This window comes from Myotis daubentonii, chromosome 10, assembly GCF_963259705.1.
Source record: "Myotis daubentonii chromosome 10, mMyoDau2.1, whole genome shotgun sequence".
NCBI classification, from domain to species: Eukaryota; Metazoa; Chordata; class Mammalia; order Chiroptera; family Vespertilionidae; genus Myotis; species Myotis daubentonii.
The window spans coordinates 8978374-9005641 of NC_081849.1; the positions used below are offsets into that span (position 1 = coordinate 8978374).

Here is a 27268-nt window from a genome sequence, read left to right on the forward strand (position 1 = left end):
CTCCCATTCCATCCTCAGGCCTTCACTGCACTATTGTCTGTGTCCGTGGGCTATGTATACATCTATGTTAAGTTCTTTAAAACAAAGGTACCTGACCTCTAGTTTTTGTAGGCTCTGGTGCTCAGAGGGAATGAAGATCTTTGACTTTCTAAAACAATCCCCTTATAAAACTACTAAAAAGCTAAGTCTGGTTCTCTAATATGTGGTTAAGTTGTTTGGAAAGCTGAGGATAAGGACCTATTAGTTCTAACTTTCCTATGTTTTACATGTGCTTATGTACTGATACAAATTTTTTAGGCTTTCCAAATGTTTTAAGTAAAGCAGCTATTTTTCAAACCTTTATTTGGGCAGACAGTTGATAACTAAAAAACAAATCAGAAAATAAAACAACAACGAAGCAATAAGTTACAAAATGAGAATGCCCACAAGCTACTTAACAATATGAATTCAGGGTAGAGTGATGGATACAAAAGGCTATACTTCCTGAGCATTCCAACATGGACAATTAAAAACCTCTTTAGTAAATCTTCTTCGCACTGACGGAGCTGAAAAGTAGGAGGAGCGCTTGGGGAGAGGAAAAGAAAAGAGATGAGAACCAAAAAATCAACAAATATCTCATTAATACTGATGCCTTTTAGTCTGTGCCTTTGTAGAGAACTTTCAAATAATTATAAACTTAGAGTAAACGTTTCTGTCTGATTAAATAAAACCTCAATAGTGTTTATTGTGGTCGAATCAGAATTAAAACAAAGTTACCATATGCCAGCACATATAATCATCGCTCTGGTGGCTGGAAAACTGGCTCGAGGGCATAGAGGGGACATGTTGATGAGGGAAGGCCGTGCTTGGAGAAAGCTGGGTCTTTTTGATCACCTTTACTCCACTTTTACTTCATCACCATTCTCCTGTCTGAGCTTGAACACGGGAATCTGCTGACCATCCTTGAGCTCTAAGAAGACCTCCTGAAGGTGCCACCTGATAGAAACCAAAAGTAATCCAGAAAACACTGGCAAATGACATGGTCAAATGGTCAAAAAGGGGGGAAAAACAGGTGTTTGGAATCATTGTCTTAAATTTTGTAAACACTAATTCATGTTATAACGAGGTGAACATAACATTTTCACATTTTATTTATTTTTAAAGAATAGTTGATTGATTTTTCAAGTGAGAGGGAGGGAGGGAAAGAGGGTGGGAGAGCAGGAGGGGAGAGAGAGAGAAAATCAATTAGCTGCCTCCTACACACCCCATACCCAGGGATCAAGCTGCAACCAGGGCATGTGCCCTTGACCAGGAATCTAACCAGCAACCTCCTGGACCAGAATGATGGTTAGGGTGTGTCACACTGGCTAGGGCTTATGTTTGATTATAGGCTCTCATTATTTAACCAGCATCATTTCAAGGCAAGTTACCAATGAATGACTGATGGGTAAATTGAAGGGGCCTCGGGAAAAAGGAGCACCTTACTCCCCATTTCCTCATTCACTTGGGCCTTCAATTCTGGCTGGAACCTGGCCAGCTCCTCCACTAATCCCAGACTTTGGAGTCAATGTGCTCATGAGGGGGAAGCATGAGGGGGAGGCACGAGGGGGCGGCCTAACAGTGGCCTGCTCATTTTGTGTTGGGGAATTAAAACACATCCTGGCTAAACAGCCAACATCTCTGAGAGAGCTTCCCTGAGGAAATGAGTGAATACAGCTTTTGGCAACCAGACAAGTAAAGCCAATTAATGGTATGCAAACTTATATAAAGAATGTGTTGAATGATTTTGGAATAGGAAGCCATGTCTTTATCTATATGTAATGATTGAGGCAGTAGTGTTAGAAGTGTAAAATTATTGTAGACCTACACTGTAACTGTCAAGTTCTTCATATTCAGCAGAATAAGTAGACAATTTGGTGGATTGCATTGGATAAAATGTCTGGACTAAGAGCCAAAGCACCAGCTTGCTGTCCTGGCTGTAAAACTTTTCAAGCTTTGAAAAAGTAATTCCTATTACCACAATTACATAACTACAAATGAAAATGGGAATCAGGATTGTTCCCATCAGGAGGTCCCCTTCCTCCATACCCACCCACTTTCCCATAATACCTTTTAAAAGGGGCCTCCCTGGAGGAGATGACATAGAGATGGCCTGCCGACTTGGATCCAGAGACAGGAATCTTCAACTACAAGTGTAAAATGAGAGATATAATTGGATATGTTGCTGTCTCTCAAGAGATGAAAAAAATGATAGAACTAACCCTATAAAAACCAGTGCTTATCTACAGAATCTGGCTATTTTCTAACTTCAGCCTTCCTGGAGAATCCACCTGGTTTTCTATCTGGCCCCTCCAAATGTCCTGCCCCTCTTTGGATGGTTTGGTGAGGTCAAAGGCAGCCCCCTCTTATTTAGCAAGGAGACCTTATATGCCAAACTCAATACTCTGAGTACCTGCAGTGATTACTTAAAAATCCAGTTAGAAAAGAACTACTGATACATGCAACAATATGGGTGAGTATCAACAACATGCTCAGTGAAAAGGGCCTCACCCAACAGGAATTGCATACTCTAGAACAGGCTGAAGTACACTGGGGAAAATATCAGAGAAGTGACTGCCTCCGCTCGGGCTGGCGGATATGAGAGGGGACCAACTGGAAACAGCATGAGTGAACTATCATGTGTTGGGTACAGTCCACATCTAGAAAGGGGCTTGAAGGGTACTTGTTAAAATTCATCAAATAAGACACTTAAATTGTACTTTTCACAGACTGTAAATTTTACCTAAAAAAGAAAGAGCCATACACAAATATTAAACTCTAGTTAATGATATACATTCTTATGTATTTAAAGATCAAGTATGTGGATGTTTGAAAATAGTAAGGTGTTCATGGACAAACCTTATTATGGCTAGATGAATAGGTATGGGATAAAGCAATTAGAGCAAAACACTATTTGTAGAATCCAGGTAGCTACTATGTGGGGTCCGCAGCATACATTCTTTTATTTTTTTCTGTATATTTAAAACTTTTCACAATAAAGTAGAAGGAAAAAAAAAAAGTCCACTGTTTAAAAGGGGAAACTATTACCAGCAAATTGGTACACATTTTAACCTGGACCGTAAAGAACAGGTCTTAAGAAAAATGTAAAGGCTCATTTGGGAAAGACAAGGAAATCTTGGTTAGCTCATCCTCACCAGTCACCCCCCACAGGCTGGGCTCACCCCACATGGCCAGGTGCTGCCCGGATGCTGCCATGCCCCGAGCCTAGGGAGTCAGCCTGGGAACCTCAGAGTGAGCTGGTAGGTGTTTACTAATATGCTACTATTTAAAAAATATTGAATGCAATCTTTTGTTTCTCAATGAAAACTAAACACAATTTGAGCCAAGTGAAGGGGACACAATGTTGTAACAAGGAAACCCTCACAAGGCGCCTCCCAGGGTGCCTTCCTGTGCCCCAGGTGATAGGCAAAGGCACTTTCATGGGCTGAGAGATGGTGTATCTTAACCACAGCAAACTGTCACCGAGAGAAAGAGGGCTTGGGTACACATATTAGTGTTTTCCAATATCTTCTTTCATTTATTTAAATACACTTTAAAGACACAGACTTTGGAATGGTGCCTTCACACCCAAGTCACACTAAAGTGATTCTTCAGAGTTCTACTTTTGGAATCAAGCCACAGCTCTTCTCAAGGGGTTATACAATTAAGCAATAGAGCATACACTGAGCATCTCTGCATGCCAAAAGAAAAACAAAAAACGGGATGCATGTGTGATAAAAGGGCAGAAGTAGGATTTTGAAGAGCAGCAGAGGGGTTCCCCCCCAAGTATATGTGTGAAATCGTCTCTAACTACCAACACGTTGGCTTATCAGACCTCCTACTTTACTCTTGGCAAAGTCTGGGCAGTGAAGAACCCAGTCTGTAAAGCACCTCATCAGCCACAGAGGCACAACTGCAAGCCCAACTGTGGGGAAACCCTTCAATATGACAGCTCCTTAGGAAAAACTGAAACTTCTCACCTCTGAACGAAATAAAGAAACTCCAAGTAGGGATTTGGGGATAAGATGCCCTGTGTTATATAGAGGCAACCTAATCAACAGCCGATTGTAAAGGAAGTGAAGAACCCTGACAAGATGTCACACATACTGTACAAACTGGAAGAGCAAAGGCTGGGTCGAGAGGAGGCTCTGAGGAGCAGGCCTTGAACTCCTGTCACTGCTCTCACAGGGTTCAGCAGCAGCAGGGGCCAGTGTCCGGCACCACAGCCAACACCGTCACACAGCCACCGAGGGCCTGGGCTGCGGGCGGGAAGAGCCTCTCAGCAGCAGCCGGACGTGCTAGAAGACTGGGCCAAAGGAAGAGCTGGGCCTGGCCAGCTTTCAGAGAAGGTTCCCGCTAAAACTACTTGGCATCTCAGTCACTGGATCACCAGAGCAGAGAGCTGATGCTGCATCAACCTGCCTTCAGCAAAGGTGCTTGCAGGCTCCTAGAGCATCTCAGCCAGGCCCTGTGCTCTGAGCTGGGAGACACCCCGAATAGCCGGACCCAATCTCTGGCCATTCAGAGTCCTTGTGCTTGCAGGGATCCAGCCAAGTGAACAGAGATGGTGAAACACAGAGGAGCCACACCACACAGTGTGAGGAAGTTGAAGACAATGAAAATAAGGCTAGCAGGCACTCAATACATGTCCACTCTCTTCCCTTTTCTCCTTTGGGTTCCCTCTCTCACTTAATGGCACCACTGTCTTTCCACTCATCCATGCTAGACATTAGAGCATCATCTCTGACACACCTCTCTCCTGCTATAAAACTGTTACCTACTCCTATCACCTGGTAACCACCACCCCCTTCATATCCAGATCTCATTCCTCTAGCCCAGTGGTCGGCAAACTGCAGCTCACGAGCCACATGCGGCTCTTTGGCCCCTTCAGTGTGGCTCTCCCACGAAATACCACATGCGGGTGCGCACATACAGTGCGAGTGAAATTTCGTGGCCCATGTGCAGAAGTCGGTATTTTGTGGAAGAGCCACACTCAAGGGGCCAAAGAGCCGCATGTGGCTCGCGAGCCGCAGTTTGCCCACCACTGCTCTAGCCCACAGCTCTGAATCATGCCCGCACCACTGTACACCCAGGTGGCCACAATGCTCTCTAAAGGCTCCCAGTCCCTGGGTATTCCCAATCTGAATGAATTCACCTTGCTTTAAAACCAGACCAAATATTTATCAGAATACTTGAGCACAAATTGCTACTATAGTTAAGAAAGAAAATAAAACTATTTCCATGGAAAATAATAATAAAAATAACAAAAAATATAAACTAGGTCAAAGCATCACACCCTTATTTTCAAAATACTTCAGAGCTCCTGCTGGCCACAGAATCAAGTGTGTGCACCTCACATGGTGAGGTTGCAGCCTTCTAGTTGCCCCCAGTCCACTAACCACTCCACTCACGGCCTTCACTCTAGTATTTGTTTCACCCTGTCTTATTCTGGAATTTTAAACTATAAACTCCCAGAAAGCCTTCTGCATTTCTGTATTCCCCACACAACTTAGAACCACTTTTCTAGCTCAGAATGTACTCAACACATATCTGTTAAACAGGAGGACAAATGCATTTTATATTTGGCTGAGGTTTAATAGCTAAACTATGAAAGAAGACAAAATATAACTGGAAAAAATAGACTGGAATCCCAGACAATCAATGTAAATAAATAAGCTTCAAAACTAAAATTTAAAGAAGTTGTTTACATTTGAATAAGAGTTAACTGGCTGTAGATATATTTCAAGTTCGAAGCTGAAATACGTAGTGGCAAACTACCACTGGTCATTTCTCTACCAGTTCAAAATGGCACTTGAGCACAAACACTGCATTCCCTGCCACATCAATTGTCCTAAAAAGAAGAAAAATGCACGAGAATAAATTAATCCCCAATTTTTTTTTGAAAGGTCCCAAGTAGTACCTCTCCCAAATCCTTACTCCTGCTGCCTCTCGGATTAGGGCGGCCCCTCCTGTCCTTCAGTAGGCACCTAGCCTAGTTTGCTGGGGAGCACGTTACCTTGGCATCAGCAATGTCCACAAAGTTATACTTGTCCATGAGCTGGAGATGGTGAGTGTTGAGAGGAGTGCCCAGAGCTTCCAGGGCCTCAGGGTGGCCATGCAGCTGCTCCAGTGCCAACTGGTAATAGGAAGCCCTGGAGAAAGCTTCTAAATAGAAAAGACAGTTGTTACATTTTTGTCCTCTTTATTGAACTTTACTGAACTTGGCAGACTCTGTAGAAAGTTAAATGATACAATTTATGTACAACATGGAAACAGATACAATTATGAAATTTATAGATGGAAGAATTAGGGAAAATCTATTCTAAACTGTCCATTTTAGAGACTCCAAAATCAAAGTCAGGACCTGTGGGGATGTGGCAGACGATGCTGGGCTAAGGACTTAACCTTTCTGTGCCTCACTTTCTTCATCTCTCATTTCCTGACCTCATTTACTACCTCATTTCTTCATCTAGCAGCGGTTCTCAACCCGTGGGTCGCGAACAATGAAAATACATCCTGCATATCAGATATTTACATTACGATTCATAACAGTAGCAAAATTACAGTTATGAAGTAGCAACGAAAATAATTTTATGGTTGGGGGTCACAACATGAGGAACTGTATTAAAGGGTCGCAGCATTAGGAAGGTTGAGAACCACTGAAGGGGTTTGATCAGATCTTCTCTCAAGCTCCTTTTGGTCCTAGAACCATTAATTTTCTCAAAGAGACATAGCTGGTTCAAGTTAGAGCTGGGGCCAGAATCTATGACTGAACTTCCACTAAGATGAAGGTCAGGATAAACCAGCATAAACTAGATCATAACATCGTTAACAACAAAACCCTCAGGCCAAGATTACAGAACATTAAAATGCTATTTTTTCAAGTTTACAGATATATGCTGACATTTCATGTAGATAAGTTATAACCTGCTCTGTCTCAGGTACCCTTCTTGGCCCAAAGTTTTTGAGGAACTCCACGAAGCACCTCCCTACAATTGCATGGTACGAGGGAGAGAGCCTCTTGGTCAACTGAAAGAATGGTGGCAGACACTGTGCTTTGTTCGGCTATCTGTTGGTGATTCTAACATCCTGGCAAAAAGCAAAACTGCTGTAGAGTGTGGGTGAAGAGCCACGCTGAGAGGGCACGGAGGAGCTTCAAAGAAAATCATTCTGAAAAGAAAAAATGCTGCTGCTTCACAACCAGTAGCAGTTAAATGACCATAACTGTCTTAGTCTCAGTAACTACGGCTTGTCTGTACAATTCACACTTGAATGCAGTGGAGCTGGAAGCCACACTGCAAGATTTTGCCAGCCTGGACTCTACTTTTACTTCCTGCTCTCACCAGAGAGTCCCTGCTCAAGGTCCCTCCTCCACTGAACCAACATCAAAGAATGGCAGGGCCAACAGGCTGAGCATACTTGAGAAATAGAGCCCGTTTTCCCCACCTGTGAACCATCTGGTACCTCTCTTTACTTTACATAATCTCAACCATCTTGGACCTCCTGTGTACGCTCTGGAGTGAACGCCCATCTTGCTTTTTGCAAGGCTTCTTATAGAGAGAAATCGGGGTGCTTTTGTTAGTATAGGTAGCTAGATATTAATAAAGGAAGGGAGCAAAGGGAACCAGATATTAAGAAGCCTAGCAAACTGGGAAGCTGAATCCAATATTGAGCCTGCTTAACTGGAAAGCTATAGCCCCTATTCACCTATGCCTCGGCCCCACCACCCTGGCTTTGTCCGGAAGAACATCTGGAATGATGTCTAGAAGATGGCCGGTCTAATTAGCATATTACCCTTTTATTAGTATAGCTATGCCTGTGGCATTGGGCCTAAACCAGCAGTCGGACATCCCTCTTGCAATCTGGAATTGCTGGCTCCTAACCGCTCACCTGCCTGCCTGCCTGCCTGATTGCCCCTAACTGCCCTCCCCTGCTGGCCTGGTCACCCCTAACTGCTCTCCCCTGCCAGCCTGTTCACCCCTATCCGCCTCTGCCTCGGGCCTGCCACCCTAGCTTTATCCGGAAGGACTTCCGGAAGATGTCTGGTCTAATTAGCATATTACCCTTTTATTAGTATAGATTTTGTCAAATATGAGTATTGCTACCCCAGCTTTTTTTTTTTTTTCCATTTGCCTGAAAAAATGTTGCATCCCTTCACTCTCATCCCGTGTGAGTCATTAGTTCTGAGGTGGGTCTCTCTACTATGAGGCATGCACAGAAGGACTAAGATTGAAACCATAAAGACCTGTCTTTCTAGCCTGGAAAGAGGATCAGATTGGATAAGGGACACAGCCCCTACAAAAAAATCTAGAAAATAGATTGGTTAGGGGGATGAAACCAGCAGAAGCAAAAGACTGGGAAAGTTCATTGGTTATTTTTTTTTTAATATATATTTTATTGATTTTTTACAGAGAGGAAGGGAGAGGGATAGAGAGTTAGAAACATCGATGAGAGAGAAACATCGATCAGCTGCCTCCTGAACACTCCCCACTGGGGATGTGCCCGCAACCAAGGTACATGCCCTTGACCGGAATCGAACCTGGGACCCTTGAGTCTGCACGCCGACGCTCTATCCACTGAGCCAAACCAGTTAGGGCTCATTGGTTATTTTAAAAGGGTTTCTTGTCCTTCCCAAGCCGGAGATAATACAACCCAAGCTTATTTAACAAATCTCTTGCACTCTCTCTCTTGCTTGGTAACACACACCCCATTTGTTTGGCGTTCTCTCCATAGCAGCCATGCAGCCAGCAGTTGTGCAGACTCCAACCACTGGCATCATCAGCCAGAGAGCATCCGAGAACAACCTACACTAGCTGGATGAGGACAGATATGGCCGAAACTGGACTAAGCTTCGACATGGGACAGAACTTTTGGATACGGGACTTTTTACTGGGGTTAATGAAGACAAGGCTAAACATTTTCATGGAGATGGACAGAGATGAGACACTGGGAACCTGAGGGTTGCCTTGTATTTCTACCCAAATAAATCTTACCACCAGGCCTCATACTCCTACATGGGTTCATGGAAATGCTATTCTCGTGCAAGGACCCATTTCCACCAGCAACACTTTTATTTGCACTTGTGGCTCCTAAAAAACTGAGATTACAGGATAAGAAGTAGGCCACAGGAATGGAATGGTGTACTGGTTTCTAAAAACAGTTCTAATCTGCAGAGAGCTTGTGAAGTATTTCCTATGATTGAGGAACAGGGGAAGAGAACTAGGAAGAGGCCATGCCTCAGGCAGTTTGCTGGATACTTACTTTGTGTAAGGTAATACACAAGGGCACAGCCCCCACTAGTCATCACACTGGTATAAAGGATCACTTTTCCCAGAGGCACTTGCGGCATCCTGCTTCCTAGAGCCTAAAAAAAAAGATTAAAATTTATTGTTACACTCAGGTTTGCGTGAAGGGCTTTGTTGGTCTAGATTGGGCCCAAAAGGAAAGAAAAGCAAGGAGGAAACCTACAAGGAGACAAGGCCATCTTTCCCCCTTTGCTTCCAGTCAGAATGCCAGGGCTGGTTCTGGAGCCAAAGCAAGTGTCCTTCTGAGGGTGGCCCCAATCCTGGACCCATGCTATGGGGGTAGTGGCTGAGCACAGAGCAAACATTAGCCCTGCTGTCTTGACAGACAGAACCCCAACTTGTGTGACAAATGCTGCCTGGCCAAAAATCACAGCTACTTTATGTCATGCTGGCTCCTTTTGTGGCAACAGCTGATCGTGTCAGCCGTTGAATGGGTAGCCACTGACTGCTTTTCTTTCACATCAGGAAAAATGTCCTACCCTGGGGATGAGGAAACTGTGGTCATGACTTTCAGGCTGAATGAAGAGACAGAGAAGAGTCAACTCAGCCAATTCAGAGTACCAAAGCCAACCTTGCATAACTCCTGTCCCCTGAAGGTCTGGGTCGGCTAAGAGCAACATGTAGGCCTGATGTGGCCAAACCTCCTCCTTCTCGGAGACCATTCAACCAGACTCAAAGCTGTGAAATACTCAACCATAAAACAGAGCAGTATATGGGTTTACATCAGGGCTTATCATTCAAAAGCCCAAAGGGCTAGAAAAACTCACACAAATGAGAGCAGACATGTGGACCAAGTCTGAATGAGCCTTCCGATTTTTTCAAATGGTTTTTCCTGTGAAATTGCCTAAATTCTAAAATTGTATAACCAATTAAAAAAAAAACTAACAAAATACATCTGTGATTCAGATTCTTTCTGTGGGCTTCTAGTTTGCTGTGACTGCCCAAGCAGCATGAGGACACCCTTACCCTAGGTGAGAAAAATTCATCTTTGTCTGTCTTGGCTGACATTTCTTAAAAGAAAGAGAGAGAGGGGGAGAGAGAGAGAGAGAGAGAGAGAGAGAGAGAGAGAGAGATTGATTTGAGCTGACATGGAAATTCCAAGTTTAGGTAAAGGAAAAAATGACCATAAGTATTTATGTCCTGAACACATAACCTTAGATTTTATGAGCTTCTTTAGAAAACAAAGCCTTTATGTGGCCTCATGGAGTGGGAGGCATTACAGTGTAGAACTGGGTATAACGCTGAATCTGTGAGTTAAGGTAAACACATTCTTACTGTCTGCTTCTCTGACTTCTAGAATATGGAGAGTAATAACAACTGTCTACTTATTATTTCCAGGATGTGACAGTAAATGAATGCATAAGAAGGCCTGTTGGAAAAGAATATCCTCATGTGAATATTCTTTCTGGAAACCAACAATTAAACAGACCCTTAAGTAGTGCTAAAATTGACTAATTTCATACAGAAATAACCTTGAATCCAGGTTTATGTATATAAAGAATTTTGATCAACTTATAAAATGAGGCACGGTAAAGTTTTCGCTTATCCATGTATTATATAGTTTTGTTTAACTAAGAAAAGGCAGCTGAAACCTCAAATAAATGTACAAAAACTGCTGTAAGAGTTTCAGCTGGTGCAATGTAGCATGCAAGAATATTTATCAAAGTTTAATGTAAAGTCAATTAAAGTAATGTAATCTGGAAATAAACATTTAGTCTAATAATGAAAATGGTCAGAACATCTCCAAAGAATGCATTAGTCAGACCTTGCCTAATTTGAAAGCACCCTCAACAGAGTAGGACAATGAGCAAGAGCTCTGCAGAGTTCCTCACAAGACTGTAGCTCCTAAAGTTAGCAGGAGGCATGGAGTAAAGGACATCCTGGAACACTGCAGAGAACAGCCACCCCATCCTTCATGTGCAGTTACAACCACAAGTGAAAATGAATGACCAGGAGAAACCCACAGCTATTCAGGCAGCAATTTTCATCTACTGTCTAACTTCAGGGTATCCTGGGGGATTCTAGAGGGGAACCTGGCCAGGAACATTCATTACCTTTTGCCACTGTGTAACACGGCTTTCTTGAAAATCATCAAAGGAAATCTGCCCTGCAATTAGAAAATGATTTTACATTAAAATCACTTTTCAAACCCAATTCTCTCTGGTGTTTAATTTTATAGAGCCAAGATTTATTACCAATCCAAGCCTTAGAACGTGAACATGAAGTTAAGTTTAACCTCTAAAACAAGCCTTGTCTATAAAGGGCCCTAGTTTTCCTCTTTCTCTTCTGCTCTTAAGGAAGAAAATCCAAAGCCAGCGACCAGAAAACTGATGTGGGCAGGGGAGGGCGCACTGCAGCGGCAATGGGCGTGTGACCTCAGTGCACACAATCATGGGCCTGGGAGCAGCCCACCGAAACAAGATGCTATCAATATAAGCTGTACACCATGGATTAAAAACAGCTTTTCGGGGTTAAAAAGAAATAAATATATACATAGCCTTTAATAATATTGATAATAATAGTGAATATTTGTATCTCTTACTATTAGGTGCCTGGTATTATTGTAAGCACTGTACATATAATCATTTAATTCTCATAACGATCCCACGAAGTAGGAACCATTGTTATCATCTCCAGAGAGGTTAAAGTAACATACCTCACGTCACACAAATAAGCGTGTAAGTGGTAGAACTGGGATTCAGACCCAGGTGGTCTATCTCCAGGGACTGTGCTTTCAACCATGATATACTGACTTTAAGATATCCATTGATTTTAGAAATACTGAAATGTCAAAAAAAATCATGTGTCTCTGAATTACAATATATTCGTGCAAAAGCCTTGTCAGGTATGTCCTCCCTGCTATTTTTTCCAGACAAGAATGTGGCATGTATATGTACCTTTATTCTTTCTTTTGCTTTTGGTTGTTGCGGGCTTTCAAACAGTGATGAGGGGAATCCAGATAATTCACTATAATTACAACACAAATAGGACCACGAGATACAACTGTGCAACTGGGCATGTCACAACCCTACCAGGGTGCCACCGACAGGGTAACCAAGTTAGACTCATATACAAATGGGGCAAAAAGTAGGTTTACAGTCGTGAGTAGGGGCAACACAGAGTTTACGCTTGTATTATTACTTATTAATGTATTATTTTCCATATGAACAACTGTAAGCCTACTTTTGCCCCACCCTGTATTTATTAAGATGGTTTCCTAACAACTGGAAGTTCTCTGAAGTGTCTTGAAGAAGGGGTGGGTGCCTTTTTCTAATTTGCACAAAGGTGCCTAGAGGCAAGCAGAAGCCTGGTCAGTGTGACCAGAGGGTGTACCAGGAGAGGAAGCAACACCAAGGACGTGGTCAGCCCTGTCTGGAGATCAGCAAAGGAAACCAACTCCGAGTAAGAGGAAGGTGAAGGAGTGGGAGAAGGGCTTCAGATCCGTAAAAACAGCAAGCAAAGGCCGCGCGGCAGAAACAAGAGCCGCGGCACTGTGGAGAGCTGGTGGGGAGCCACAGGAAGTGGGCCTGCAAATGGAGGCGTCACTGCCATGAATGGCCGTCTACGCTGCTGGACTCCACTGTGTATTATTCTGTATTGTATTACTCCTGGCATTGGGCTCTGTCTTACCAGCTGAGTTTATCAAGTGAATTATTTGCTCTACACTACCCCGCCAAATTGCCAAAACCATGGTTCATCTTAATATGCTAGAAGCAGGCACATAGGCAGGTGAACTGAAGTGTTACCACTGTTAGCTAATTACTAAAAGAAAGAGAGCAAAGGGAAGGCCAAACATTGTTACCCACACTCAGCTGGGAAGCAGAGGCCTGTTTGCTTCACCGGGAAGCTACAGCTTCACACCCCAGGAAATTGTGGCCTTGTTCCTCCAAGGGGATTAACACCCCGCCCTTCCCCAGTCCTGTACTGGACTGTGTGTATGGGAGAGGGGGACAGGAGGAGATTAAGACATACTCAGTAAGTCAAAATGGCCGAGGGGGGAGGTGCTGGATCATGGAGGCTTGTCAGTCTAACCTGGGAAAAAGATAACTGGTTAGGGGGTGGACCTCAATGCAAGCCTACGAAATCTTGGGAAGATATTTGGTTATTTTGAAAAGGCTTCTGGTTAAAACCCAGGAGAACAAAGCTCTCGCTCTCGAGCTCCAGACCTGTGCTCACCCATGCTCACCCCACCCAAGCGCTCACCTGTTCTCTCCATAGCCATATGGCCTTAGCAGCCGCATGGCCAATGCCTCAAGCAGGCTCCAGGCAGGAGCCTGGGTACCGCAGCAAAGCAACAAACTGCAGCTGGGAACACAAGTTAAACTCACCAAATGCAGGACTGGGACTAAGCTTTAATATGGCACAGAATCTCTGGACATTGACTCTACGGTACATACACAACTTGAAAAATCAGAGCAAGGTTAACAGTACTAAACAGAGTAACATGTTGTAACTGCTAATTTATAGATTTATTTTACTCCCAAACTTGCTGTCTGCTCATAGGATCTATATGAAATATAATATGCACATAACCTTAATACTCGTTCTATTTATAACTCACTATTAGCAACAGGAAGAACATATAGACATATATATAACAACAGCTAGAAGTAAGTCTGATGCTTAGATCATAATTTTTTTCTTAAATGCTCCTGTCTTAGTTCCCAGAAATGTGCACCTCTACATTCTATTCAGTGTGTCTGCATGGCTGCTTTTGCTTTCCATTGGATGTCAGTGGAGCTCTTAGAACCAATTGCATCCCAAAATATTAACTGCTGAGGTTTAATACTTAAGAAAAATTTATTTTTTGTGTCCTTACTTTATAAATAACTTTCCTCAGAATTTGGGATTCAAATAAACACAAATTTCCTGAGAAATGCTTGGAATGTTTTCCCTTATGTAAATGCTACTTTATTCAGAAATTATCTGCTTTGTGTCCCATGGTGAACAGCATCCACTGGGAGGATTACATCTCAGCAATAATCATCCTATTTTTTCAGCCTATATCCCAATTTCTAGAGCTACCTGGTATTGCCGGTTCTTGGCTATTTTGAGGATTTATAAGGCAAATATGATTGGTTTCAGTTTTTCCCTCTGCCAACTTAGGTTGACCATGAGTCTTGGGAATCTAAATTAATTTCCACTCATTCTTAGGCTATTTAGTTTTCTAAATTGTATTGCTATTGTCTCCTTTCCTGAAGTTCTTGTCCTTTTGGGTTTTCAGTATAGTTTTAGCAGGATTTCAATAGTGAGCAAGATTAGAAAAGTCAATGTACCATCTTTTTACATAGATTTAAGAGTCAAATATTAATTCCTAGTAAACTGTCCAGTTTTTCTGAAGTGAAAATTCAAAGCAATTGTTTTCCAACTGATAAGAAGCATCACAATATTTACTGACTTTATTGAGGTGACAACTGGTTAATAAAATTATATAGGTTTCAAGTGTACAATTCTATAATACATTAATCTCTATATTGTATTGTGTGTTCACTACCCAAAGTCTCCCTCCATCACCATTTATCCCCCTTTTAACCTCTTCTACCTGCCCCCACCAAGTCAATCTACCATCTCAATCCCAAAGGAGTTGTTAAAACAAGTATCTTAAGTGATTCAGATACAGGTGGTCCCAAAATTACACCTTCAAACACTGAACTAGTGGATCATCAGTAGAAAGTGCCCAGAATAGTAAATATAACTATAAATAGTAAAAGAAGCTGAGGATGTTTAAAAGAAAATTCTGGGAGCTACAACAGCTACTTCATTAGCTAAGAGGTTAATGGGGTAAGAGAAGTTGGGCTTGTTCTCTATGCTTCCACAGAAAACGAGAGCCAGTATGTGGAACTGCAGGCCAGAGATGAGGTAAAATTGAGAAGAATTTCTTAGCAGACAAAACTCTCCCAAGAAGGAAGGAATGAGCTGCCTTGGGAACCAACAGACTCAAGAACAGGCTGCACAGCATCTAAGCCCTGGATAGGTTTGCGGTCCAACTAGTTGCTGAGGCAATGTTAACACATGAAAAACAAAACAAATAATTAAATGCTAGATGGGTGACATTATAGAAGTAAAGTCATTTTAGGCATACTGAGTGAAAGCTACCAAATATAAAGGTAATAACTGCCTGGTCCTAAATTTTCTTTTCTCGGTTGGAATATAATTTTGGTCCACACAGACCACACTCATGTGCATTTACCCCTTGATTTACTATGAGCAGTTGAAAAGTGATGAGTTCCTGCTATGAAAATGTCCCTCAGAGCCACAAACTTAATTAGTAAGCATCTTGTCCTCACCTAAAGTACATGTTGGCTTAAAAACAGGTCTCCTGGCATCTAGTCTCCTCACCTCCTCCAATCAAGGAACAGAGAGGACACCAGATAGGATGGAGCAAGTGAGCAGGGAAGAAGAGACATGATATGAAACTTTAGCAGAAAGCAGTGAGGCCATGTCACAGGTTGGGAGAAGGGAGGAATGTGGTGGGTTAAGTTAAATATTTCAGGCTTATTTTAAGTATTATGGTAAATAGTAGAAGAGTTTCAAGCAGCAAATCAACATGATCAGATTTTACATCTTTTTTTTTAAATATATTTTTATTGATTTCAGAGAGGAAGGGAGAGGAAGTGAGAGAGATAGAAACATCAATGATGAGAGAGAATCATCGATTGGTTGCCTCCTGCACATCCCACACTGGGGACTGAGCCCACAACTCAGGCATATGCCCTGACCCCGGAAATCTAACCATGACCTCCTGGTTCATAGGTCAACTCTCAACTACTGAGCTATGCTGGTAGGGCAGATTTTATATCTTTTAAAATAGTTTTTAAAAGGGAACCCTTGTGTGGTGTTGGTGGAAATGCAGATTGATGCAGCAACTGTGGAAAGCAGTATGGAGTTACCTCAAAAAACTAAAAATGGAACTGCTTTATGACCCAGAAATTCCACTTCTGGGAATTTATCTGAAGAAACCCATAACACTAATTCAGACGAATATAAGCACCCCTATTTTCACTGCAGCATTATTTACAATAGCCAAGATATGGCAGCAGCCCAAGTGCCCATCAGGAGATGAATGGATAAAATAGCTATGGTACATTTACACAATGAAATACTACTCAGCTATAAAAAGGATGGACCTGGAGAACATTATGTTAAGTGAAATAAATAAGCCAGTCAGAGAAAGACAAATACCATATGATTTCACTCATATGTAGAATTTAATTAACAAAGTGAACTAACAAGCAAAACAGAAACCAACTCATAGACAGACTCAACAGGCATAGCTCTGTTGGGGGCGGGGGGAGGGGAGCTATTGTGGGGGTGAAGAGATTAAGAAAAGAACTCATGGACAGCAATGCAGTGATTGCAGGGTAGAGGGGGGAAGGGGAAGTAGAAGAGGGTATGAGGGAATAAGAGATGATAGGTAAAAAATAAAATAGATTTTATATGAAAAATAAAATGGAGGTAATAATACTTTTCGGTAGACCAATTAGGAAGCAGTATCCAGAGAGATAATGGTAGTTTGAACTAGGGTGATAGAGGAAGAAATGAGATGACATTTGAGAAACTCTAAGAGGAAGAATAAAGAAAATGTTGAAAGGTCCTAAAGATGGTCAGAGACAGTTTTCATGAGCATCTGGATAAATGGTGGTTCCAGTTCCCAGGGAGGTATATACTGTCAAATGTAACGCACTACAAGTGTAAGGAAAAGGGGAGTCCTTTTTTGGGTGCGTTATGTTTGAAAACTTATGAGTTATCTAAGTGTTCATGTCTTGTTGGGAGCCATTAGAGATATTGGCTTAGACAAAGCCATCTTAAGAACTATAAGTTTCCAGAAACTTCTAATTACCAGAAACCACCTGTGTCTTGCAAATTGGTCAGCAGTTAAAGATAAACTACCCTCACACAGCCGCTAAATCACACATCTCCACTGATGAGCACACAGCCATCAGGAGCCTGCTAAATCACACATCTCCGCTGATAAGCACAGCCATCAGGAGCCTAATAAATCTCTAGTAATAGGTTACTGCCCATAGACCCCTTTACCCACCCCCCGTCCCTAAAACAGTATATATCCTGCCACGGTGAGAATAAAATTTGGAGGCTTGATCAGGACTTGTCTTGCCTCCATTCTTTCGTGTCCCTTGTTTGTTTCATTCTCCTAGGGTGTCTCTTCGTTCCCCCGTTGTTGTCCCGCGGGTCGGGGCGATGTCTAACAAGCCCCACATCATTTCCCACTGAATATCTCCATTAAAGCTTCAAACTCAGGATCTGACATTCGACATCTGTATCTTTCTTCTGCATCTGCTCCATTTGCTGATTAATTAATGCTACCAATTTTGAGGAATGACAGACGAGCTTCCTACATGTGATAGAAAAAGCTGGAATATAAAATAACTTAAGTCTCACTAGTAAGATTCTATGACTTATGAATTTATTCTTAAAACTAGAGTTATTCGCACCACAAAGGTTAACCTTAAGTAAAGAGTTAACTCATAACTCTGCAAATATTTAAAAACATTTGAAAATAAATACATAAGTATTACGGGTACTTTTATCCACAACTTGTTTGCTAGGAATATTACAAGAATAAGAGAGATTTTGGAAAGGATCCAAGTAAATATATTCAATAGTTAATGTTAACTCTTAATTAACTGTCCTGGTTTTCGGAAGTGAAAACTTAAAGTAATTACTTTCAGCCAACAACAAGCATCACAATCTTTATTAATGTCCTATTATAGCACAACATTGCCACCTGTTAGAAGATATCACTACAAAAATAGTTTTATTTCTGAGAAAGTTTGTGAGTTTCTGAAAGAAAACAGACTAATGGTTGCCAGAGGGGAGAGGAATTAGGGATCTAGATGAAAAAGATGAAGGGACTGAGAAATACAGCTCGGTAGTTACACAGTTATGTGGATGTAAAGTACAGCATAGGGAATACAGTCAATACTGTAATAACTATGTACTTGTATAGGGCCACTTGTGTACTGGAAATATCAGGGGGAACACTTTATAAAATATGATTGTCTAACTATTATGTTATACGCCTGAAACTAATACAAAATAAATTGAATGTAAATTGTAATTGAAAAAATTTTTTTAAAGACAAAGTTGATTTTGTCCTTTCTAGCCCATTACACTTGGATAAAACCATTAGTATACAGAAAAGAAATAAATGCAACTTCACCAATTTCCACAATTAGAAACCACAACATAATATTTACTTTTTGGTTTTGATTACATGATTGAGGGAAAGATGTGACCATGAAAAGACAGCATGAGAATTTTTGATATGAGGTATATCTGATTATATTGATGGTTACACAAAGCTATACATGTGTTAAAATTCATAGAACTGTAAACCAAAAGGCAAAATAGTCAAATTTACTGTATTACAATATTTTTCAAAAACATACTCAATAAGAGGATAAAAAGTGCCATATAAATATCTGGTTGATTTCAGAGAGAGGGAGAGAGAGGGAAAGATAGAAACATCAATGATGAGAATCATTGACTGGCTGCCTCCTGCATACCCACTACTGGGGATAGAGCCCACAACTCGGGCATGTGCCCTGACCAAAAATCGAACTGTAACTTCCTGGTTCATGGGTTGACGCTCAATCACTGAGTCACACCAGCTGGGTTACCATTTTTTAAAAAGTGGGGGAAAATCATAAAACGTTAGACTGTTAAGTATTCCCAGAAAATTCAAATGTTGCCAAATTATGTTTTTGAAATATGAAATATTGAAATATATTTAAATATTTCTAGTGTACATCCATAACTTTTAGAAACACTTCTAGGTCTATGTTTAAATATTTCAACATGTTTGTGTCAGATTAGGATCTTCCTAATTTTGTTTGGGCGTTAGGCCTTTGGGCTAAAAATGGCAAAACTGTTCAATTTTCTGCCAATACTTTTGCATTCTAATGTTTTATGATTTTCCGTTTATCCTCTTATTCTGTATCTTTGTAAAAATTATCATACAGTAAAAGTGACTACTTTGCCTTTCTGTTTACAGTTCTATGAACTTTAACACTAGTACAGATGTGCATAACTACTACCATAATGAAGATATGTCTCATCTCAATAATACTGGGGCTATCTCACTCTATTCCTGACATAGACAGGTGTGATGCTAGGTAACAATCTAATAATGGAAACTAGGAATCAGTATTTAACTTTGATTCTGGTACCCTGAAAAGAAGTCTTATAAAGGCATTTTTTATTTGATTGTGTATTGCCTCTTTCAAAAAGCTGGGGTATAAACAGGCTGAGCTGGGTGCTTAACATCTGTGTAATCTTGGTATTGGCAGGATACTAAGCAAGTAAGTTATGTTAAAGTTCCAAGTGTCTGCAGCATTCAAGTCCATCTGCAGAACTTTCCAGTGCATTTGTAGTTGCCAAATGTTATAAGGTGCCAAGAGCATATATAGGATTCCACTTATATGAGATACCTAGAATAGTCAAACTCACAGAGACAAAAGTAGAATCATGGTTGCCAGGGGCTGGGTGGCAGGGAGACAATGGAGAGTTATTTAATGGATACAGAGTTTTAGTTTTGAAGATAAAGGTGTGGAGAGAATGGTTCAGAAAGTTGCACAACAATATGAATGTATTTACTGTTACTGAATTGTATGGTTAAAATGCTAAACTTTGTGTTATGTATATTTTACCACAACTTAAGCAGTGAAGAAACACAAAATCCTCCTGACAAATCAGGCCATAGGGAGAACTAGAAATTGTATGTAAAATAAAGATATGCAACTAGAGAGCTATGGTAATATAACTTTCCTCAGTTTCTCAAAATGTTCAGCGACCTTAAAAATATTTGAATTACCACTACGAAATTAAAAAAAAATTTAAAAATATTTGAGTTAAACCTATGAAATGAGAAAAACAAATATAAAAATGTTAATCAGATTTTATAAAACTGTATTCCCAGCATGTCCCTATCAATATAGAACCAATATAGTTACATCCAAGCTCTGTACATATTAAATCCTCAAAGAGCCATTGCCGGTTTGGCTCAGTGGATAGAGCATTGGCCTGCGGACTAAAGGGTCCCAGGTTCAATTCTGGTCAAGGTCACTTACCTTGGTTACAGGCTCAATCCCCAGTAGAGACAGTGCAGAAGGCAGCCAATCGATGATGTTCCTCTCCCATCGATGTTTCTATCCCTCTCCCTTCTTCTCTCTCTAAAAATAAATAAAAATATATTCTTTAAATCCTCAAATAAACTTCTATTAACATAAAATAAGTACCACTACTTGATGACAACTGTCCAGTACAGCTCTCACAAATTTAATACAATATATTAAACATGAATAAAAGAATAAAGGAGTAACTTCTACAAGTCTGTTTGAAATAGAAAATTAAATGAACCAACAAAACTGAAGCAGATTATAGCATATTTTTCAAGGCAGGGAGGTAAGGAGGCAGCGTCTATAATAATAAACACTCTAAGTTAAATATGTACTAGGAATGCATATGTCACACTAGCCAGGGAACTACTATGTTAGTTTCTGTAATGCATATAATTTAAAGCAGTATCCCAAACTACACCCACAAAAGCCTACAAAAGGAAAACACTGACTACACAAAAAAATGTAAGACATCAGTATAGTAAAAGATAAAAAACAAAATTTAATAGGCAAATAGACTGAAAATATTTGCCACATATCTAAGTCAAAATGGGTGAACATCTCTATACAAAACTCTTACAAATCAGTAAGGAAAACACAAAATTCAATAGGGAATAAACAAATTATATAAACTATTTCTTCTGGCTTCATTGTCAAGTCTCATAATGCTGTACACATATTCTTTACAGCTTTTTCCTGGGCCTGGCCTTCCACACACAGCAGGAATTGTTCAACTTACTCACTGAATTGCCCCCACAGACCTTAAACATGATCTTCAGAGAGAGTAAATATTAACCTCACGTGAGTTTCATTTAAAGGAACTGTAGGATAATCTACAAGGCTTTCATATATTTGATAAGGGACTTACATCTAGAATATATATGCTCAGCCAATGTGGCTCAGGGGTTGCGCATTGACTTATGAACCAGGAGGTCACAGGTTCGATTCCAGTCAGGGCACATGCCAGGGTTGTGGGCTGGATCCCCTGTGGGTGGCGTGCAGGAGGCAGCCAATCAATGATTCTTTTTCAACATTGATGTTTCTATCTCTCCCTTCCTCTCCCTTCTTCTCTGAAATCAATAAAAATATAATTTAAAAAAACACTCTAGAATATATAAAGAATTCTTACAACTCAATGATGAAAAGAATAATAACCTGATTAAAACTGAGCAAAGGATATAAACAGACATTTGTCCAAAGATATACAAATGGACAATAAGCACGTGAAAAGATGTTCAACATCACTGACTACCAGAGAAATGCACATCAAAACCACTAGGCACAGCTCACCCCCAGGAGGATGGCTAGAATAAAAAAGACAACTACTGACAAGTGTTGACAAGGATGTGGAGAAATCAGAACCAGCATACACTGCTGATGGGAATATAAATGGTGCAGCGGCTCTAGAAAACAGTCTGGCAATTCCTTCAGATGTTAAGACCCAGCAATTCTACTCCTAGGTATATACCCAAGAGAAATGGGGACATGATGCTTGCATTAAAACTTATACATAAACGTTCACGGCAGTGTTATTCATATTAGCCAAAACAATCCTGATGTCCATGAACTGACCAATGGATAAACGGTGGTATATCCATAAAATGAAATATAATCCAGCAATATAAAGGAATTAAGTACTGATACCTGCTACAACATGGATGACATAAATGTGAAGTGAAAGACAATCAAAAAAGACTAAACATAAAAATATCAAGAAGCCATGCGTGCGCTAGCTCTTTCCTTTTGCCTCGTTGCTACAGAGTGAGCAAGATGGGTCACCAGCAACTCTACTGGAGCCATCCGAGGAAATTTGGCCAGGATGCTCATTCTTGCCACATCTGTTCAAACCGCCATGGTCTAATCCGGACGTACAGCCTCAACATGTGTCGCCAGTGTTTCCATCAGTACGCGAAGGACATAGGTTTCATTAAGTTGGACTAAGTGAACTTCCATGAATGGGTTGTTCAAGACATCCACCTTATCACAGAATGCTTTGTACATAAAATAATTTTTAAAAAACCTTCAAATATATATTTTAAAAAGAGACCACACGCTGAATGATTTCATTTATATAAATTACCCAGAGTAGGCAAATATACAGACAGTAGATTAGTACTTAGGGCTAGGAGTGCAGTGGGGTTGGGGAGAAAGTCAGAAGAGACTGCCCATGGGTTCAGGGTTTCTTTCGGGGTTAAGAAAATGTTTTAAACTTGATCATGGTGTAAAAGCAGTTGCGATCCCAGAGGAACTGCCTTGTATGTCTTAAGCCTCAAATCTTGGAATATTAAAAAAGAGCAAAAGAATCTTTAGATGGGGCGGAAAGCAACATTGTGTCCCAAAGGAACTGTCTGCGAAGATAACAAGAAAGTAGATATTATGACTACTGGGCTGATGACATCTGAATTGAAAATTTAAAATACTGTTTAGAATTAGCATCGCTATGTTAACTGATCTGCACCAACAGAAATGCCTTCCTTCTATTGGTGTAATTGTTCCCCTTCCCCTTCTCATAAATAACCCTGGGCTTCTACCTGAATGCTTTGGTCACAAATAAATGCTGCTTGCCTCTCACTTTGAAAGGTCTTTATTTTTAGGTTAACGGTGTTGATGGCTTTACCACTTTGTGAATGTATCTTAAAAAAAATCAATGTACATTTTAAATGGGTTAATTCTACAGTATGCGAACTATATCACAATTAGGCTGTTTGTTGCTGTTTTGTTTTGTTTTGTTTTGTTTTGAAAGAACTGTAGACTGTATCCCCCCCCCCCCCCCATTATATCCTCAGCTCCTAAAACAGTGTTTGGCAATGTTAGGCATTCAACAAATTCTGACTAAATGAAAGGGTCAATTTCAAACATGGGTAAACCATGATACAACTCTGTCATACCCAAAGTGATGAGATTACTGCGGGTTGACATGGGGGGAGTAGTGTGTCCGTTTAGGGGTGTTTTCCTTGAAGGATGAGACTGAGAAGTTCAGCAGAACCAAGACCTTGAAGGGTGTTCAGCCAGGCTAAGGGCTTTTCATTCACCGGAGTCAATGGGAGTGCCAGCCAGATTCTGCGCAGAGGAACACGGGCTGCTTGTCAGATGCGCGGTTTAAACAGAGAGTTGCTACTTCTACCCAAAGAGAACACCTTGAAGTAGAGCAATGACCCTCAGGTGAGAATCGGGAGGAGATGGGGAAGACAGACAAGCAAATATCAAAATATAAGATTTTTAAAAAAAACATATTTTATTGATTTTAGAGAGGAAGGGAGAGGGAGAGATAGAAACATCAATGATGAGAATCATTGATTGGCTGCCTCTTGCATGCCCTCTACTGGGGATCAAGCCGAAACCCAGGCATGTGCCCTTGACCAGAATCAAACCTGGGACCCTTCAGTCTGCAGGCTGACGCTCTACCCATTGAGCCAAACCAGCCAGGGCAGATTTTTAATAGATTTTAAAAATTACACTCAGCAGACCGGGCGCGCGCGCACACACGCACATGCACGAAGACTGACACACATACACATACATGCACGTGCACCGTGCCCTACACTGAAATCATACCGACAGTCAGCCCCTGTATGGCGCTCACGTGTGGTCGGGCAAAAGGTGTTGTGAGCATTGGCCAGAAAACTCTACAACTATCTTGGCAGGGTCCTTCTCCCAGTGCAACTCAGGACCACCACCGAGTGCCCGGTTACACCTCTCGGGGGCCCCAACTCCCCCAACTCTTCACAATGTGCTCCTGGGACCGCACAGCTAGATCAGCTACAGACGCTTCACGGCTCGCGGGGGGGGGGGGGGGGGGGGAGGCCCCCTAGCCGCATCCCCAGGGCGGAACCCTGCCTCCGGCGCCCCGCGCAGCGGAGGGAGCGAGCGACAGCGGCGGATGACCCTCGAGGGGCCGGGCGCCCTTCAAGCGGCCCGCCCCGCAGCAGCCGCGGCTTCCGGCTGCCGGAACTAACCTTTCGGGGCGCAGGAGGGACCAGGCTCCTTCTCCCTGGGGTGAATCTAACTTGTCCGGGGCTGAGGGAGCGGGAGGCAGAAGGAGCAGGTGGCGGAGGCGGAGAGCGGCAGGGCTGGAGCCGCAGGTGAGGAGGGGGCGGGACGAGCCTGCGGGCCGCACGCCCCCCGGGAGCAGTCGAGACTTCCGGCGGCGCCTCCTCTGGCGGCTAGAGCGTCAGCTGCGGGACGTGCTTGCCCCACGTGGACTAGAGCGACCCCGCCCGGTGGTCCGGCTTCAGCTTCCTAGTGTTGAGGCTCCCACCAGGCAGGGGTTCGCCTCCTCAAAAATCTCCGCTTTTTGTTTTCTGGGTCTGGGCAGGATCGGCTGCCTCCAACATGCCTCCTACTAGGGATGTGCCCTTGGCTGGAGTTGAACCCAGGACCTTTCAGTCCGCAGGCCAACGCTCTATCCATTGAGCAAAACCGGCCAGGGCTCGGCGCGGAGATTTAAGCTGCAGCCTCTCTTGGCTCCTTTCAGGGCTCGCGGGTTTGGCTGACCCCCAAGGACGCGAAGCCACAGGCCACCTGACCCCCCCGCACTCTGGCCCTGAAATCCATGTTGCTCCTTTCGCTAAGAAAGCTGGCAACAATAAAATTTATCTTATTCACCAATTATTTGCTAAATCCAGGGAATGCACAGGGAAGAAAAAGCTGAAATGGCCCTGGCCAGGTAGCTCAGTTGATTAGAGCACTGACCCATATGCCAAGGTTGTGGGTTCGATTTCTGGTCAGGGCACATACAAAAATCAACCAATGAATGCATCTCTCTATCTGTCTATCTATCCATCTCTATCTCTATCAAAAATGAATAAATAAATTTTGAAAAATTAGAAAAAAAGAGAAAATACTGGAGTGGTCTCTGTTCTCATGGAATTTACTAGTAAAATAGGTAATAGTATTTACCTCAGAGATTTGTAAAGGATGCAAAGTACTTAGAATAGTGCCTGGTGTCTTGTAAGTGCTCAGTAAACATTAGCTATTATTATTTTCATCTTGATCATTCTGTAACAGAATAAAAACTTTATTCTACTCCAACTAACCATGAAGCGGAATTAGAATAAAGTGTACTAACAAGCTGATAAAAGGAACTCACACACTGCAGTTTCCTTATAAGCATATTGCTGGCAGAAGCAGTTCCAGTTCCTGCTTGTACAAGACAGGGCCATGACTGTGACTTCGGTTGACCTAGCTCCCCCAACTGCAGGAATTGGCTAGCACTGACCAGTTCCATATGCTGACACTACAGATCCACATTGGGACCAGCAAGGACACTGCCACTGATCTCTTTGTTCTGCTTTCCCTCACCCTCCCTATAAAACCCCTGTCTGCACTGAGATGCTGAGATGGGCTTTGTAACAAGAGTCCCCCATCTTGACATATGTAATACTTTCAACAATAAAGAATAATTTTTAGAAAAAAGAGTCTCCCATCTTCTCAGGTGACCAGTACTTGAATAAACCTTTTTCACCAGCATCTGTCTCACCAGTTTGGTTTTCATGGTGCAGGCAGCTAAACCTTGGTTCCGATTACAGTTCCATGATCATCATAATCACCGTTATTATCATTTACTTTTTTAGTGTCAAGCTTGAAGTCCAAATACCTTTCCTCCATGAAGCAACGAGTCTCCGGACTGATAGGTCACCTAATTTGTGTTCCCAAACCAGACTAATCCAGTTCACTCTTCAAACCACACACCTATACTAGGAAAAAATTAGATTGTATACACGTACTCTGTGTGGTGTTGATATATTATGCATACTATAAAACTGTCCTAAGATATAGGACTTTAAAAGGATGAGATAAAAATATGAATAGAAGTTCTATTATTTTCTTCCCATGCAACACATAGGTTTGTCATTGATATATTCCATCGTTTTGGAATCTATTGGCTGACTGAGCACATTATCATGGGGGCCTATTATTAAACTATGAAACCCCAGAATAGCTCTTTTACAAAGAAATAATATAAGCTAATCATATTTGAGCTGCTTGAACATAAGGACTATCTGAATGGTGTCTTACATCAGAGGAAATGAAGAAATAAAATAGGTATACATTGAGTAATCTTCATTGATCCAACATTGATGATTGCCTTCTTAAATTTCCAAAGATTGCAATGCCTTACAACTAACTTGATATTTTACAGAATAAATAAGCTAACCAAAAGCTTAGGAGGTTTTGTATAGATGTACTTTATAGTATTTATGAAAATGAACCCCAGATCAATTAGCTCTGGTACCATATCAGAAATAGAAACATACTTACTCTGTAGATAAGAAAGCATAAAATAGGTTTTTCTGACCATTTGCTTGAAAACTCTTAATTTACATTTCTATCACTGGACTTTAACCTGCCAAAGTTTTATTTACATTTTTAATATGGTTTAAAAAACACTCCATAGTAAATAATGTTACTATGTGTCTACTCAATATTTATTCCCCTCTGACATCTTTGTAACAAAACCCATTTTTGTTCAGATAGCCACCCTACTCCCAATATCAGAAAATGATACTGATCTCTAAACCAGTCACCATACAGGATTCCTCTGGGAATGACTGGTTATTGGTCAAGGGATAGGCAAGTGATACAATTGGCTTAATCAGACTGAAGGTAAGAACTTCCATTTCATATTGAGGGGACAGTTTCTAACAGATCCTCTTGACATTGAAATGTCTAGCCCGCACTGGCACTGGAAGCCATCATGCCAACCACAAGGAAATAAAGCTGCTTCTGAGGACAACTAAATGAAGTGATGAAGATATTCCAGTCAGAGAAAGACAAGTGCTGTATGATTTCACTTATGTGTGGAAT

At 41.6% G+C, this 27268-nt stretch overlaps 2 protein-coding genes across 8 annotated transcripts; one reads left to right on the plus strand and one right to left on the minus strand.

Moving 5' to 3' along the window:
- Positions 1-325: 325 nt before the first annotated feature.
- Positions 326-24590, minus strand: LOC132242658 (cytochrome c oxidase assembly factor 1 homolog). Of its 7 annotated transcripts, none has more exons than XM_059711589.1 (8): positions 24418-24590; positions 20414-20515; positions 13527-13628; positions 11378-11430; positions 9280-9382; positions 6035-6180; positions 2089-2165; positions 326-564 (listed from the first exon to the last, which is right to left on the minus strand). In XM_059711589.1, exons 3-8 carry the CDS (start codon positions 13543-13545, stop codon positions 375-377), a joined length of 588 nt encoding a protein of 195 aa, XP_059567572.1. In that variant the 5' UTR covers positions 13546-13628; positions 20414-20515; positions 24418-24590; the 3' UTR covers positions 326-374. The 7 variants fall into 7 exon arrangements, with proteins under 7 accessions (XP_059567572.1, XP_059567571.1, XP_059567575.1 ...); XM_059711588.1 differs by having other exon boundaries at positions 6035-6183; positions 24418-24586; XM_059711592.1 differs by lacking the exon at positions 13527-13628 and adding an exon at positions 23494-23598 and having other exon boundaries at positions 6035-6183; positions 24418-24582.
- LOC132211397 (small ribosomal subunit protein uS14-like) lies at positions 22172-22448 on the plus strand. The gene has a single exon (XM_059656091.1). It carries the CDS (start codon positions 22232-22234, stop codon positions 22400-22402), a length of 171 nt encoding a protein of 56 aa, XP_059512074.1. The 5' UTR covers positions 22172-22231; the 3' UTR covers positions 22403-22448.
- Positions 24591-27268: the final 2678 nt, after the last annotated feature.

Bases quoted from the DNA above. Each gene is read 5' to 3' on its own strand.
- LOC132211397 (XM_059656091.1), top strand. From the start codon at position 22,232: ATGGGTCACCAGCAACTCTACTGGAGCCATCCGAGGAAATTTGGCCAG.
- LOC132242658 (XM_059711588.1), bottom strand. The intron at 6,184-9,279 runs GTAAGTATCCAG...TTTTCTATTTAG, and splicing joins TGTGTATTACCTTACACAAA to AAGCTTTCTCCAGGGCTTCC. The intron at 2,166-6,034 runs GTAACGTGCTCC...TTACACTTGTAG, and splicing joins TGGACATTGCTGATGCCAAG to TTGAAGATTCCTGTCTCTGG.